Source organism: Petaurus breviceps, unplaced genomic scaffold, assembly GCF_028583685.1.
Source record: "Petaurus breviceps papuanus isolate PSGF00001 unplaced genomic scaffold, PetGlider_PUasm1.0 175, whole genome shotgun sequence".
Taxonomy (NCBI): domain Eukaryota; kingdom Metazoa; phylum Chordata; class Mammalia; order Diprotodontia; family Petauridae; genus Petaurus; species Petaurus breviceps.
The window spans coordinates 31,632,765-31,649,800 of NW_027185764.1; the positions used below are offsets into that span (position 1 = coordinate 31,632,765).

Here is a 17,036-nt window from a genome sequence, read left to right on the forward strand (position 1 = left end):
AAGCACCCCCCCGCCTCCATTTTGGGGGATATTCTTTTTTATTTTTATTTTTTTTTAAGCAATTGGGGTTAAGTAACTTGCTCAAAGTTACACGGCCAATTATTTCTGGGTGTGGTGCTGAGTGTCTGAGCCCGGGATTCGATCTCCAGGTCATCCCAACACTGGAACCGGTGCTCTTACTCGCTGAGCCACCTGGCCGCCCCTTTGGGGGATATTCTTAACATCAATCTCAGCTCATTGTGAGTTTTAGTGTCCCTGATACTAGCTCCTCCCATCCCCCAGGACAATGGCAGTGTTAAATATTCATCCTCAGTTTTTAGCATTTGTTTCAATTTTCTATATGTTAGTGATATGATGCTTAAGATGCCCAGCATGTTTTCATTAAAAGTAGAGGATTCAGATATATCAAGAGAGAAACTGATTTGATCATTTCCTCCTCTTTAGCCTAGGGTCCTAGGCTTGTATATTTAATTATGTAGTGGCCAGAACATGCTGCCAAGTTTGGTACATCACGTAGAGTAGTGCTCTCTGTAAGAGGAATTATGGATTTGAAAACTAGCTTACAAGTAAGCTTTTCCTCTAGGCTTTTAAGCTTATTTGGAGCTTAATTCAATTCAATTAAAAAAAATTAAGTACCTAACTTGCCCACTGTAGTACAACAAACACTGGAGGTAGGGACGTGGTGTTCATTCATTCACTCAACAAATATTTATCCATATTTATGTGTTAGGTGGGTGTGGGAGGTAGAGGTAGAGAATATAAACATGAATAAGAAATAGTTTTTGGTTCATAGAGTCTGAAGTATAGTATATAATCCAATGTTTAAACCTGTAGAATCCACTGAATTCTGTTGTTTTCTTACAGATAACTGTCAGAAAAAAAAATTCTACTTGGGGTTAGCTCCTGGTAATGTAAAAATATTGCTCAACTGGGGATCAGAAGAAACCACACTATTCCTTCTCTGCCATTTAACAGGGGCAAAACCCTTATTTTCTCTGAACCTCCTTACTCATCTGTAAAGTGGGGTATTAGAATTTTACACCCTATTACTTCCCATAGTTGCTGTAATGATTAAATGAAATGTACAGAAAGTGCTTTGTAAACATTAAGGTATAAGAAAAAAATTAAAAAGAACCTGGACTATTATAAAAATAACCTGGACAAGGAGAAAAGGTGGCATTTAAATGTAAGTTGAATTGAATGATTCAAGTCAGATCAACAAACATTTATTAAGTTCTTACTATTTAAAAACCATCAGAGTAACAAAATGCAAAAATAAACCATCCCTACCCTCAAGGACGTTTTACATTTTATTGGCGTTATTGAGGAAGCAAGGTACTATACTTATATAAATACATAGTAATTTCAATAAGGAAAAGAGGTTTCTGGGGGGTTGTTTTTAAGTTCAGAATATTTTCATATTGGCTCCTGAGAGATGGCTGTTAAATTTGCAATGCGAGCATTTACATCTTAGAAATCTGCAAATGCTACAAATCAGGACTTCATTTACTCTTCTATAGATTGTATAAACTTAAGGAAGTGAGGGAGAAAAAGTAGAATAATGCAGAATAAACTTAAGTGTTTAGCCTGTGACTCTCCCCCCTGCCCCTGAGAGCTGGTTGTTAAATACTTTCCAGAACATCCCTGGGTTGCATTTATATATGAGTTAAGTCAGTTTCAAGGTCATGTATATCTATTTGTAAAGCTTCAGAAAGGACATAGGAAAAAACCCTTTCATACATTCCAAATTTCTTGTCTGAAGTGTTTTCATTTAATGAGATAGTCAATTTCCTTTAATGAATTCCCAGGAGTGAGAAATTAGTATGTGAATTACTGAATTTTATATTAAAAAATACACACACATACATACATATACACACATATATGTATGTATACATATACACATATACAATTAGATATATGAATTGTGGTTCCTTTTTTTTCTGACATCAAATTAGCTAATGGTTTATCTATTTTATTTTTCATATTAAAATTAATAGCAACATGAAACACTAGGTTAGTTTCATGTTTGCTCTGGTAAAACCCAAATTATGATTCTAAATATAAGGGAAAGAAAAAAAGAAAAATCTCCACATGCTCAGAAGACTAAATGTGGTCTAATTTTCATTTTGAATGTGGAAATCCACTATCATATTAGACATTACAGTGAAAAATCAGATTGGCCAAATTCCTACCATTGTAGGTCACTAAGCAGACTGTGAAAGAGTAACAGATTAAATCAGTTACAGATATATTAGGATACAAATATCTTAGGATACTAATTTAAAGTGAAAAACAGTTGGTCTAAAATTTTAAAGATAAGTCAGACCTGAAATATTTAGTGACTATTATAGCTGTGGAAGTTCATACATTTTTCTTAGGCATATTGACTAAAGGGCTATGCTAACATAATGGATAAAACAGCAGTATTAATATTAATATGCTTATAAAATGTATTTATCTGCAAAGAATACATATTACTCCTCTATATAGAAAAAAAAACCTTACAACAAATTCCATAATTCAAGTATGTGCATTTTCCTTAGAACTGATTACATATTTCTAATATGTGTGTATGCACATACACATATAACACTGGTCCTATCCAATTTACATTTTGGACAACGCAAATGATTCAAAGGGACAGCTAGTGGTAGAGTGGATAGAACACCAGTCCTGGAGTCAGGTAGACTCATCTTCCTGAGTTCAAATCCCACTTTAGACCCTTACTAGTTGTGTGACCCTGGGTAAATCACTTAAACTCATTTGCTCTAGTTTCCTCATGCGTTAAATGAGTTGGAGAACTACTCCAACTATTCCAGTATCTTTGCCAAAAAAAATCCCAAATGGGGGTCACAGAGAATCAGACCTAACTGAAAATGACTGAATAACAACAAAACAATTCAAGGGCCTTCACAAGCACAATGTTTTGCTAAGCTATTGCCAATACAATTCTAAATAAGTGGTTCATTACTATGATAAAGAATTAATTTCATAAGATATAACAATATCTGGTCTCACAGATGTACTCACTGAATTGGCATTTGTTGGATTTGGCCAAGGTCTACCACCACCTGGACCCCTATAAGATAAGATAATAAACAAATGTTTAACTCAAACTAATTTAAGCTTCTGACCAACTGATATGTAAAAATATTAAATAACAAAGTACCAGTAATTCCACCAAAACTTTACTGTAGTCCTTTTCCAACACAGAAATAACATTCTCCTATGTCTCTTTTTGAAACAAAACAAATTATTTTATTAAAAACATATTCTATCATTTAGCATTTTAAAACAAAACAGACAAGAACCAAAAATATAATCTCTACAAACAGTAGAGATTCTCTCTCTCTCTCTCTCTCTCTCTCTCTCTCTCTCCCTATTATACAGATAAGTGACTAAAACGCAGCTATATACTTATATTATTTACCATTTGTTAAAAGATAGGAAGGCTGTATAGGCTGTAACTTTAATACGACACTAGCACTATTGATCACTGTATTTAACCTGAGATTTGTTGCTGTTTAATGTCACCTTTATTTACATAGTTGAATATTGTTCTTCTGTTCCTGCATTCTTTATCTGTTATCACTTCATTTCTTGAATTGTTCATATTTATTATACCACACAGTAAAACAATAATATTCCATTTATGTCATAATTTATTACCTTTCCCCTAATTAATTGTGCATACAGATCATTTCCAGCCTTTTGCTATAACAAACAGTGCTACTGTGAATTTTTTTGTACAGAAGTCTTTTTTTCTTGTGCATGACCACCTTAGAGTATGAAGCTAATCGTGTGATTATTGGTTCAAAAGATAAGAATGTTTTGGGGTTTTTACAATAAATTTTCTCATAAATCTAGCAACTGGGGTAGCACTCCCTCATGTGTGGCCATTTACTTCTCAAGCAACCATGTTGTAGATCTGGCTCTAAAGCCAGCACCCTCTTAGTTCAGGTTTGATGTTGGGATGAAAGGAGACACTTGCAGGTCCCTGAACAAAGGAGGTATACTTTGTTCAAAGATAGCAAGGTCTTCCTCACCTCCATGTGAAAATTTGTCTGGTCATTGTGTCATCGAGGGGAGGTGACTTGTGCGGTATCAGGTGACCACCAAGTCTGGGAGGCCCCAACTAACTGAAGCTGGGACCTCCTATGTTCCCAAGCCAGGAAGCTGCAGCAGTGAAGCTGGGGCCAATCAGGTGGTATGGGAGCAGGAAGCCGTACAAGTCAGGGGCACCAAGGGAAGAAAACACTGGTCTTATCCCAGACCCCAGGGTGAAAGTGCTCTGAGTCAGCAACTGCTAAAACCAAAGCTCAAGGATTTCTGGTATATTCTGAGAAAGTCGCTGGAAGCAGTTTAAAAAAAGAATACAGATTTCTCATTTCACTGATACAGGATATTCCAGAGGATAAAAATCTACTGACGCACATCTGCATGTGCTTGGCTACTCGGAATCTGAGAGAGTTGCTTAGGGCTCCGAGAGGTTAAGTGAGTTTTCCCAAGGTCATACATACAGCCTTCACCTGTCAAGGGTTGAACTTGAACCCAAGTATTCCTGACTCTGAAGCCAACATTGGTGACTGTATGCCAATTACTATGCCATGACTACCTCTCCTAGGTCAAAATAAAAGACAAAATCCAACAGCAGAGCAAATAAAATGATAGGAAATGATCCTCCCACATAATCATGGGCTAATATCCTCCTATGGATTGTCACAGGAGGTAAGGCACACACGCAGAGAACACGTGTATGAACATACACAGGTAGGGAAGCTGTGTGGCCAGAGAATAGGTTTGAAGAGGTTCACAGCATACCCCATGCAGCCAGGGCACATGCCCGGAGGGCCCCCAGTCAGGAAGCTGCGTGGCCAGGGCAAGGAGCATCTCAGAGGCTGCAGAGAGGCTCGGGGCTCTGGTTATGTGCTGTCTGACTTTCCGTGGGTTTCTGCTGGGTGTCATGTTTCTGCTGTCTGTGGGCCGTCACTGTATCTCTGCGGGTCTTCCCATTGCTTGTGCTGGGTTTTGTATCTCTTTGCTTAGTTGTCTCTGTTGGCCATCTGTGCAGGCATCATTGTTAACAAGTTGCTTTCTGCTGTCAATCTTTAGGCTTTACCTCTTCAGGGTTATCTCCTAGGCCCTCTGCTCCTACAAAGGCATCTACAAAGCCTCTCTCCAAAAAGAGCAGGCTGATGATTTTTAATGTGTAGCACTAAAACTGAGCTGTTGAAGCTACCAGCTGGGCTACCAAGAAAAGAGAAAAAGCCATCAGAAAGTCTCCTGGCCAAAGATTAATCCTTTTCTTTTATCTGGAGCTGATCATGATCATCTCATAGTCTGATGGGTTTAGAAAAGTCCTTGTTGTTTCCATTTAACTCTTGACTTTGAGCACATATCCCCCAAAACCTATTTAGGGGGCTCTGGCTTAAAACTCTACCCATCTGCCTCAAGCTTCCAAGAACTCTTTGACTGACATGTAAATTATATTCCAGGCTCTCCTTTTATTTCTCATCCTGCAAGAGAATTTCCATGTGACTCAGATTTACGCTTCTGATATGCTATTTGTTTCTTCCTCGATCAGTGGTAAGGAATCTGCAGCCTCGAGGCCACATGTGGCCCTTTTAGGTTCTCCAGTGTGGCCCTTTGACTGAATCCAAACTTCCTGGAACAAATCCTTTTATTAAGGGGACTTGTTTTGTGAAACTTAAAGGGGATCTGTTCTGTGAAATTTGGATTCAGTCAAAGGGCCACACTTGAAAATCTAGAAGGCTACATGTGGCCTCAAGGTCACAAGTTTCCCACTCCCATGATCCGAATGTTTATAAAGATCTTCATTTCATTTTTGAAGCTCTGGAGTCTGGCAACTGAATTTCTGGGTGAATTCAACTTGAGGATTGTCTCTATCAGAGTTTGGTGTGTTTCATCAAGCTTCAATTTGTCCTCTGTTTTCAGTGTTTCTGGGAAATTGTTTTGGTATGATTTTCTAAAATATGGCTTTCAGAACCTTTTCATAAAATGCTTCCTGCTGACCAGTAATTCTCAGGGTTGTGTCATTCAGTTCTGTCCTCTATCCATGTTCTATTCATATTGAAGAATGTAGACAGTTTGACAGTTAAGTTCTTTAAAATTTTTGTTTAGTTTTTTGTTTTACCTCTTCTTACATTGAAACTATTCCATTTTTCAGAGATTCTACCATTTAATCAATACTTTCCAATGAATGGTCCAAATGAGGGGTAGGGCACCTGTGGCCTCAGGGCTATTGTGTGGTCTTCTAGGTCCTCAAATGTGGCCCTTTAACTGAATCCAAATTTCATTGTGAAGTTCTCCACCCCTGGTCCAAACTGTTGGGGCTAATGTGTATCTAGATGATTTGACTTTTTCCTTCACTGGTTTTAATTCTATGTTTATAGATAGATGCCAGGTAGCTTTGCATTTGAACTTATTACCATCCAGAAGATTTTTGTGTGAAATCCAGTTTTCCTTCTAGAAGTCCTGTTCTTTTTTTTTTCCTTTCCTTCCAATGTTCTCTACTCCTTTACTCTTGCCTTATAATGTTTAGGCAATGCATTGAGGCCTTTTTTTGGTGAAATCATTCTTTTTCCTTTTCCTCTTCCATGAGAATATTATTTTCTGTGAGCATTCTCCACCTGCATTTCATTGTTTTTTTACTTTATTTGGTGCATTTATTGTTATTTTAAGGTAACAAAACTGTGCTGTCATGATCATTCAGATCTCCATCATCTTGCTAGCCATCTCTCTAATGTAGAATTATTCCTGAAAGAATTAAGCTGATCATTATTAATAAACCATAACAGCATGAAAATTCTTTGGTTGTTACTATTCACAAAGTGAAAACTCTGTGACTTTGATTTGCAATAATAATACAATAGGAACACCTATAGCAAGATATAGTTATCTCCCCATGTTTTCTTTTCTTTTCTTTTTTTCTAAAGCAATTGGGTTAAGTAACTTGCTCAAGGTTACACGGCCAGGTGTTTCTGGGTGGGTGTGTCTGAGCCCAGATTCGATCCCAGTTCATCCCAACTCTAGGGCCGGTGCTCTTACTTGCTGTGCTACCTGGTTGCCCCCTCCCCATGTTTTCCACACACACACACACACACACACACACACACACACACACAGTATACCACAGGTATATATTTCAGAGGCAGGGTGGCATGGTGGCAAAGAGGACAGAGGATTAGTTCTAGAGTCAAGAAGGTCTAGGCCCCCATAAAATTTTCCAGGCAACTCTCTAAGAGTATAACTTACATGACCTATATAAATTATGAGAATTCTTATTCCACAGGTGAATCTTGAGTTGTGGATCAAGGCCATACTTCCCTCTCATGAGTTTTTTTGGGGGGGCCCTGAGGAGTTGGTGGGTAATTCTTTAGCGTCTTTGATATATACCTTCTACTGATATACTTCCCCCCACATCTGAGAATCCACTTAGTCAGCTAGTCTTAAACAGCTTTTAGAAAGGGTCACTTACTACATATCCTCCTAAAGTCTGTTATACACTCTCCTAAAGTACATAAAGGGTCTAAGAGGGGCGGCTAGGTGGTGTAGTGAATACAGCACCGGCCCTGTAGTCAGGAAGACCTGAGTTCAAATCCAGCCTCAGACAGTTAACACACTTACTAGTCGTGTGACCTTGGGCAAGTCACTTATCCCCAATTGCCCTACCTTTCCCCCTGCAAAAAAAAAAAAAAAGCAAAATATATAAGTAAATAAAGGGTCTAAGGAAAAGTGGGTTTATGCTTAAAGAACACATGTGACAAAGGAGTAATCCATAGCTTTTGGTTGCAGGAAATCCTTCCCCTGCATTCATGAAGTGCTCACGATGCTTTGCTGGACTCCAAGTGGAGGCATGAATCTAGGTCTAGACTGCCCTTGACTCCCAAGTGAAACTTAGCCAGCAGTTCTGGGGATACTGCTGGGACATCAAAAGGAAGATGGAAACTCCAAAATCTCCTGGACCCTTCAAAGATCCTAAGATTCTCCTTCAGGAAAAGGGAAGAGGAAATCTGACCAATTCCAAATAGGAGTCTTCTCCTAATCCCTTGCCCTCCAGAGGACATTCCTACTCAGAGATTTTACTAGAAAGCTATACTTGTTCCAATTTTTCAAATTACTCTTCTTGATAACTAAAAGATGACCTCTAGGTCATACCCAAGTTTCCTTATCCTATCTGAATACTTCTTCATTCCTGTTCCAAGTATTTTTTTTAGCACTTTTTAATAAAGCCTATGGTTGAAATTAATTGATTAGGCATCTTATCATTTACTTTAAGTAGAATACTGTGACCTGATTGAGTAAATATAAATCAACTTCACCCTTATACTTATAGAGAAACTGCTGATTTCTATCTGTAGGAACTACTTCTAACCAGGAATTACCTACACCAAGAAATCATAGGCCCAGACCAAAAGAAAAAAATTGTATATCTAGAGATACACACACTCATGGATTAAGCCATAAATGGAAGCTCTTAACATCAATACAAGAGCATTTTAACAGGGGCATGGTTGGCAAATATGCATGAAATGCTATGTCTATGGAGCTATTGTCAGCCAACAACAACAAAAAAATCCTTGTCTGATAACCTGTCCTTTAAAAACCTTTGTCCTAATGTAAAGTTTTTTAAAAACCTGTTTTTCGAGATAGGATTTCAGGGTTTACTTGTCGACATCACAGAGCCTATAGTGTAAACTGAAGTATGTGGTGATCCTATATCGATGAATCATTTAGGCAGTAAAATAAGTGCTCCTATACAAACTCTCTGCTTTTCAGTTTTGTTTCATATAGATAAATAAAATATGGGTAGAGAAACAATTGGGGGCCAAATCACACAGTAAGTTCATGAGCAAAGGGCCATAAACAGACGCATACATTTAGGGAAACACTGTTCCATTTGGGGAAGCCCAGACCTCAGTTTGAAATTCTACCCATCTTCTACTGGATACTTATCGCATCTGTCAAAGAAGGGACTAAGGATTAGAGGGAGGATTTGCTAGTATTAGCTATTACTCTGGTGTTTCTTAAATATATTTGTGCACTTTACATGCTTCGACTAAGGCCTGAAACACTTTCTTTTCATCTGAAGATGACTGAAGCTTCTTTTCAGTTAGAACATTCTCTGTCATTGGGTGGCTGAACTGTCAGTCAGCATCAGAGTGAATTGTAAAAACAAGTTAAATTGGTGATTGGCCTTATGCAGACTGATAGTCCTGTTAACCAGAGACAGCAATGTTTCTAGGCTCTAATTCATACAAAATTCCTGCACAAAGCCTTGATTGGAACACAGTGTTGAATCTATTATTTAAAATATCATGATAAAAGCAGCACAATATATTACACAGCTATCCTTATCTTAATTTTCTATATTTTGTGTAAAGCTTAAAACAAGAATTATCAAAGTAGCATAAAAATAATATGCTTATTTTGTGACTTTCAAATGTTCTATACTCATTTATTCTTATAGCTCTCAATGAGTTTTCCATTAAATTGCATTTTAATATTTTAAGAGAAGTATTAATAATAATTCATATTTATATAGTAAATTTTCTTCCAAGTGCTCAGAACATTTGGAATCCATTTTAATTTTCACAACATTTCTGGCTGGGGTGAGAGGAGGTAGGCAAGGAGAACAATGGTGTTGAATGGCAATTATTAGATGAGATGCTAAAATTCTGTGATTGTCCCCCCTGTTAATATCAATCACATTATAAAGAATGAAGAATTATGAAAGAATTATAACCAATTACATAAGGCATGTCATAGAGAGTATATATATGTATATATATATATAAATACAGAGTAGGCATGAAATTTAAGCTATGCAATTTCATAATAAAAACTGAAACTGAAAGAGGTCAGGTTTTTATAAAATATGGCTGGCCCTCAATGAGTTAGAGTATATCATTAATATCAAAGCAACTGTCTTCAACTAAGAAACAACAACTTAGACCTCTGCGATCCTTTTTTCCTCCTGTTTCAGACAGGAGATTATCGCAGAAATAAACAGTATTTCTTATCTTAACCAAAATTTATTTTATTCTAAGAAAATAACACAGAGAGACATAAATGCAAAGGACTTATAAAATAGAAAAAAAGACTTTTAAAATTTATTCAATTATTTTATCTTCAGATAATCATATTAGGATTGTTTCCTTTTACCTGGAAGTTTTAAAAAATATGGTTGCATAAATTCTTGTATTTTCTTCTCTATAAACATAACTTCTAAGGAAACAAAAATTAACTGGGATATAATACATAATACATAATCACCGAAATGTGGAGAAAATGAAAGTTTGGAGCCTCTCGTAGATCTAAGTATCATAAATTGCTAAGAGTGATATAATGGGAAAATTGTAATTTATGTGGATCCATAGCCTGAATATCTATACATAAATGTAAATTATCTCTAATGATCAGCTATAACCAAAGTATATGTCTAATGATTAAAGATGCTTTACAATAAATTTTTCACACATATTTTTAGACTCTATACTAGAAAATAATATATGGGCTATTAATTATGCATACATGCAAACACAGGAGAACAAAGATAATCATTTCCTTTCAGAGATTCAAGGAGCATTTTCAGGCTATAAGTATCATATGGAATGATACCTTTTCATACTCTAAAACTGATTTGTCTAATATAACAAATAATGGAATGTAGAGATGATTAAAAGAAATTAGGCATATATTAATGACTTTAAAATGATTACCAAAGTTAATCTATAAATCTAACTCCCCTATATATCTTCAATTTTTTTTACATTTTTAAAAATAGATTACTTACCTTTAATTCTGATGTTATTAAAGTAGTAATTCTAGAAAAGAAGTATATGTTTGGGAAACTATGGCCAGAAGCAAGCTAACATACTGACTACATGACCTGGTGGCAAGTCATTGGACTTTCCAGTGCCCCTGGGAACTCTCTGAGACTCTAAGTAGCCAAATGACTGTTGATCTGTTTTGGTAAAGGGAGTCTCCCAAACTAGAAGTTCCTTACCCCAGTGAAATCACATATGATTCATGCCCTTGCTATTTTTTTTTTTGGTTCAACTTGTCACCAAAATTATTGATCACTATAAAAAACTAGTATGTTTTTCAGTGCCAGTAAAATGTTAATAGGTAAGTGAACTACATATAGTTGGATTCAAAAAATGCTTGAGTAGAGCACTTTCTCACAATGTTCAGTATTATATAAGATATCTCTATTACTTTAGATCATGCATCTTTAGGCCACATACCTGCAATTCATTAATGAATTCTCCAGATTACCAATGACTATTATAAGACGTAAACTGGGGCAAATGTAACTTGTAGGGTAAATTGGATAATTTTGAAATATGAACTTTCTCAATAAATTTCAGTGCAATAGCAAATGAGAATAACTATTCAGTTCTCTAAAACAGCCTTTTCAATAAAACTCTGACATTTGCTCTATGACAGGCTGAATCAAACATTTATCAAGAGTTCTTTTAGAGGTAGAAAATAATGTGGATGGCTTTACCAAAGTCATTACTTTTTAATGAGAACGGCTTTATCAAAGCTTACTTTTTAATCAGAGGTGAGTCTGGTCTTTTCCAACATCTAATTGGTTAAATGTAGAAATCAAATTTTAAAAAGATAAGGTTCTCTACTCTTGAAGTCTGAATTACAATGCTGTTTACATCTTTATTTCTGTGACGATTCATTTTTTTCATAATTTGTACCATAATAAATCTATGGACTCCTCGATGTGAGTACTCCCTGTAATAACATAGATTGAAACCCATTCACATTTGCCCATTCTTTCTTACTCCTGTCCATGTACTCTCTTATATCAACCACAGGAGATCTAGCCAATATGCTGAAGACCTTCCTCTCCTTCTCTTGGCGTCTCATGCATACCTATCAATTGGCATGCAATAAAACATTAAAATTGAACAGAAACATCTAAAGTTTGAATCAAAGGACTCTGAAAATTGCATACCTATTATTTACACAGGTTGTAAAAGTAAAAAAAAAGGAAAAAAAATATGAAGACCATTTTCTGAAAAAAAAAAAGAATAAAATGATAACATTTTATAATATTCAACTAAATCATACATATATTCCTTCTCTTGGTTCAAACCACAGTTCATTATTTGTTTTTAAAATGAATACCATTTCAGTAAAGAGAATAGTGTAACAGATTTGCTTACATGTTCATTCCAGGCATTCCAGGGCCACCTAAAGCATTCAGAGGGGGCCTCATGGCACCTCCGTAGTTCTGCAATGATAACCAAGGGTCAGACTACCACAAAACAAAAAAACAAAACCAAAGAGGAGGGGGGAAAGAAAGGAGAGCATGTTAATGACTTCCCTAAACAACGGCTGACTGGATAAGGCCTGTGCAATTCAGGGAGGAATCCCTTCTTGTACTTTCTAGTTTTTAGTTTGTGAAAAATGTACGAAAACATAGGCTTACTGAAGCATATAAAATGAGTTTGAGAAATGTCTGTAATCATGGCATTTAACATGCATTTAGTAACCATCTACTGTGTGCACAACGCTGTACTTTTTAAGGGGGGGGATTTCTTATAAATTATAGATTTCTTATCCTGGCACAGCAACATAGGCAAAGATAAATGCTAGTGAGTTCAACGTAAGAAAGTTGATTTGAAATATTCAATGATCACAATTAAAATTCCAGATTTAAGTTATAAATTTCATAGTAACCTAAAAAATCAGAACCAAATCATGCACACTCATAAAGGCACTAATTTGTATATTTATACACAGATGCACATGTAACTTCTTAGGCGTTAATGGTTAAAGCTAACTTAGAATTAAAAGGTTTTAGAGTTGGAAGGAACATTAGAATTCAACCAGTTTAAAGTCTGCTAGTGCAACAGTCTCTTCTATGAGACCTTGACATAGGTGGTCACTGAGTTACCTCAAAACTTGCAATTATAATAGGAAGTTCATTCAATTATTATAATGTTCCTTCTAATATACCAGAAGCCAAACCCCTGTATCAAGGAACTAGTTTGTCAGTGGTAGCAATATAAAAGAATAAATCTCTTTCTGGTTCACAAATTGAACTTTTTCAAACTGGTACTTTATTTTTCTTCATAGGAGTATAGCAGTTGAGTACAATTTCACTTTTATGTTAATGCTACCACTGGTTATAGGAACAGAAGGCTAGTAGGACCAGATTAATATGGATGGCTTGTAGCACCCAAAGTGAGTCAAGGTAAAAAGGGAAATTATCCTAGTGTGAATTGCAAAGAGAAAGATTATTTTTTAAAACTGAGAAAGTACCCTGATTAGAGATATATAAAGGAATACAATATGTAGATCAGTAACTGAAGTAGGGAACATGAAGAGAAATCTTTTGGTAATTTGGACACAAGGTCAAATGGAATGTTTACTCATTCATGCAACGTGCAAATATTTAATCTTTGTACACCCATATCCCCGGGGCCCAACATAGCGTTCTGCACAGAGTAGATGCCTTATTTTGATATGAATTGCACTGAACTATCGTGCGTCAACTGTATAATCAACACATACACACCATATATTCTAAATTTCACAATTAACATTATTTGGGCATCTTACTAGGATTTCTAGAGGCACCTAACCTAGTTAAAAAGATGTATTTTTTTTTCCATTTTTAAGGTTCCGAAATGCTCCTATGTTTGTAAACTCTTTCCTCTACCACAAGAATCTCAACCTCTGAACATACCAGCTTAACAATAAATATTCAATATTCCAATGTATTTCAAAGATTACAGTTAACATGGTATTTTACAGAAGAAACCTCCATTTTGTCCCCTCCAAGCAAATTTTTGGTTATGATGTTACTGTTAACAAAGTTCAAAGTATATATGGTGTAATTAAGAAATGTAAATATAAATTCTCATTAGAATCCCCTCACTTCAAAGTATTTTACCTGAGCCAAGAATAGCTCTTATTTTTTCTGAATGTGGTGTAAACACAAGTACAGTTTCTTCTTTCATTTAAATATACACAACTCATATAAACCATCTCCTTTGCCTCCGTGTAGCTGAAGTTTGAAAACCTGTCTGATTTCTCATGTAAATTCATAATAATGTATATGACAATGAAGTGCAAGGGTGCCACTTGGCCACAAGCAAAAATCATCTCAAAGAACGAATTCCTGTCTGTTATGATTTTGTTAACTATTGCTCACAAATAAAATGTACTTGATATGGGTATTTTCTAAACTTTACCCCAAACTACTAAGATTTAATTTATTTACAACATAAGCCAGATGAATACACAACTGCCTAACTCAGAGCACACCAAACGGACCAGAATGCTCACTATTACTACATTTTCAAATGAAGTCTAAGTGCTCTGACATCTCAGCTTGGCACATTTTGAACAACATCAGCATAATTCCTCCACCACGAAATTCGTTAAAACAACAACAAACAACAACAACCCTCCTTAGTAGAACTATTGTGTTAGGGATGATAAAAGCTGAAGGGTCTGTTGAAAATTAAATAAATGTAATAAATTTGGACACGAACTACTATGCATTAAGAAAAAACTTCTGGAACAAAAATTTCAGCCGCTAATTTGTCCAGAGGAAACCTATTTGATTCTGCTGTTTGAGAATGAAAACACATTTAACCAATGAAATATACTGCTACAATTACATATTTGGCCCAATATACACTGGCTAATTAGAAAATTGCTCTTACTAACTAAACTCACATATTTAATGATGCTCAAAGGAAAAAGATAGCACAAAGGTAGAGGGGCAGAAATATAAAGTGAAAATCTAATTCTAATAAATTAGATCATGTTACAGAAATAATAGAAAAACAATTAAAAATTCTTGATGACCTACACAAGATTTTTAGTTGAAAAGAAACCTAAGTAAAGGAAACCTTGATTGTCTTCAAATTCATGTTATCTAATTTCAACAGGACCCTCATCACAACAAAGCAATTTATTTTACTTCTTCCTAATTGATTCGGTATCTCACTCCCACAAAGGCTGGTCCACACCTTTTTTCTCTTCAAGTCTTCCACATAACTATCTCTTCCTTTTCCATTTTTGGGAGGGTCTCACCAGACACTTTATTGAGAAAAGAGAGACCATTCACTGTAACCCATCTATCTCCCAGTCTTCCTTTTATTTCAAAGTCACTTGACACCATCCCTTGTTCTCCCCTCCTTTATTCCCGTCTGATAAGGAGGGCACCATTTTCTTTCCTAAGGCCAACTCTTCTATGTGCTCCTACCATCTCTTGTCTTCTCCAGCAAACTGCCCCTTTTAATTATTCCTTCTTTTTCTCCAGTCTTTTTCTCCCTATCTCTGGGCTTCTTCGCTGCTACCTATATACTTATACTTGTCCAAAATCTCCCCAATTCTAAGACAAAGCAAGATAAAACAAAACAAAAATTCAAATCCACACTTGATCCAACCAATTCCTGAAGCTAGCATCTCTATTACTTTTCCCTTCCTCAGTCAACTTCTAAAAAAAGCTCTTACATTTGTTGTCTCACTTCTCTCCAAACTCATCAACTGAGCTGAAATTACTCTCTTCAAAGTTACCAATTATTTTAATATGTTAATTGCTAAATTTGATAGCCTTTTCTCAGTCTTCATCCTTCTCAACATCTTCGCAACTTGACACCCAGCTGACCACTTTCCCCTCCACATATTCCTCTTTAGGTCTTTTTTTACATTGCTCTTTCTTGGTCCTCCTCCTAAATGTGTGACAATTCATTCTTCTTCTAGTATTCTTGGCTAGTTTATTATTCATATCATGCCTCCTACCTGTGGCTGCCCTTCTCTTTTCTTATTTGGTAACTTTACCAACCGCCATTTTCTCAGACTGGATGATAAGACTTTCAAGAACTCCCCAGTTGCTACTGGTTCTTCTCTCTAATTACACTGTATTTATATGTGTATATAAAACATGCACATATACACATACATATATACATATACACTGTAGATAGAGAGTATGTATACATATACATAAGCATGTATATATGCATGTCTATACGTGTTATATATATGTTTGCCCTAATTCAATGTAAGCTTCTTGAGGTGAAGGATTTTCATTTTTTCTTTGTATTCCTAGCCCTCAGTACAATGACTGGCACATTGTAGGCATTTAATAAATACTTGTCTATTAACTGATTGAGCCTAATGACCATGAAAACTGGCACGGTTCAGATAACAGAGTTTGGAACTTGCTTTTATATAATGTAAGATTTTGTTTCATGCCCGTACTCTGAAAAGATGAGTTTTAAAACATAGAAGTTTATCTACATGAAACACACACAATTCTATAAAGTCATTTTATATATGTTCATAATATCTAACATTTTGAACCCTCTGGTTCAAACTCTTAGACTATTTGGACATAACTTAATAAACTTAATTCATTAATTTACATTATGAACTTAGGGACAAAAAGAATTAAAGTTTAGAGGTGACCTAGGAATATTTTGGGTCCAGAATGAGTGGTTTTATTTAAATTTGGGTATCTTGGGGGGAAAAGTGATTCTGACTAATCTTAGAAAAATATGAAAGCTTTGAAAGGATGAGGTTACCAATTTTAGTGATTATTTAGAAGTTTAATTCTCATATGACCATTAAGTAAACATTTATTAAGTGCTTATTATGTTATAGACACTGGGTATACAAATACAAAGAATGAAATTACATCAACTCACAAAATAGCAAGGGGGAAAACCTAAATAGTTTACCTTTAGCATAAGTTAGTATGACTAGAATAGTCATTCAAATGAGCCACAAGAATAAAATGAATTTGAAATGCTGTCAGGTACTTGAAAAATAACAAACCAGCCCCATGCTTCTCCTACTACATATCCAAATTGCCATCAAACAAATTCTAAAAGACTAAAAAACTATTAGTTGCTTTCATGAAGATGACAGGGAAAAACATTCACTGACTACTGCTAACTATGCAAGAGCCTCCCTGAACAGATTTATAAAACTCTGATCCCCGTTATTTTGATTCACTCTTTAGAAAT

At 35.5% G+C, this 17,036-nt stretch overlaps 1 protein-coding gene across 3 annotated transcripts in view; it reads right to left on the reverse strand.

The window, feature by feature from the left end:
* SSBP2 (single stranded DNA binding protein 2) overlaps nucleotides 1-17,036 on the reverse strand; it is a 423,889-nt gene that overhangs the window by 40,339 nt on the left and 366,514 nt on the right. For all 3 annotated transcript variants that reach the window (XM_069085038.1, XM_069085037.1, XM_069085039.1), the window contains 2 exons: nucleotides 12,210-12,277; nucleotides 3,034-3,082 (listed from right to left, as the gene is read on the reverse strand). In XM_069085038.1, the coding sequence (XP_068941139.1) occupies nucleotides 3,034-3,082; nucleotides 12,210-12,277 (117 nt within the window). The remainder of the gene's footprint in view (nucleotides 1-3,033; nucleotides 3,083-12,209; nucleotides 12,278-17,036) is intronic.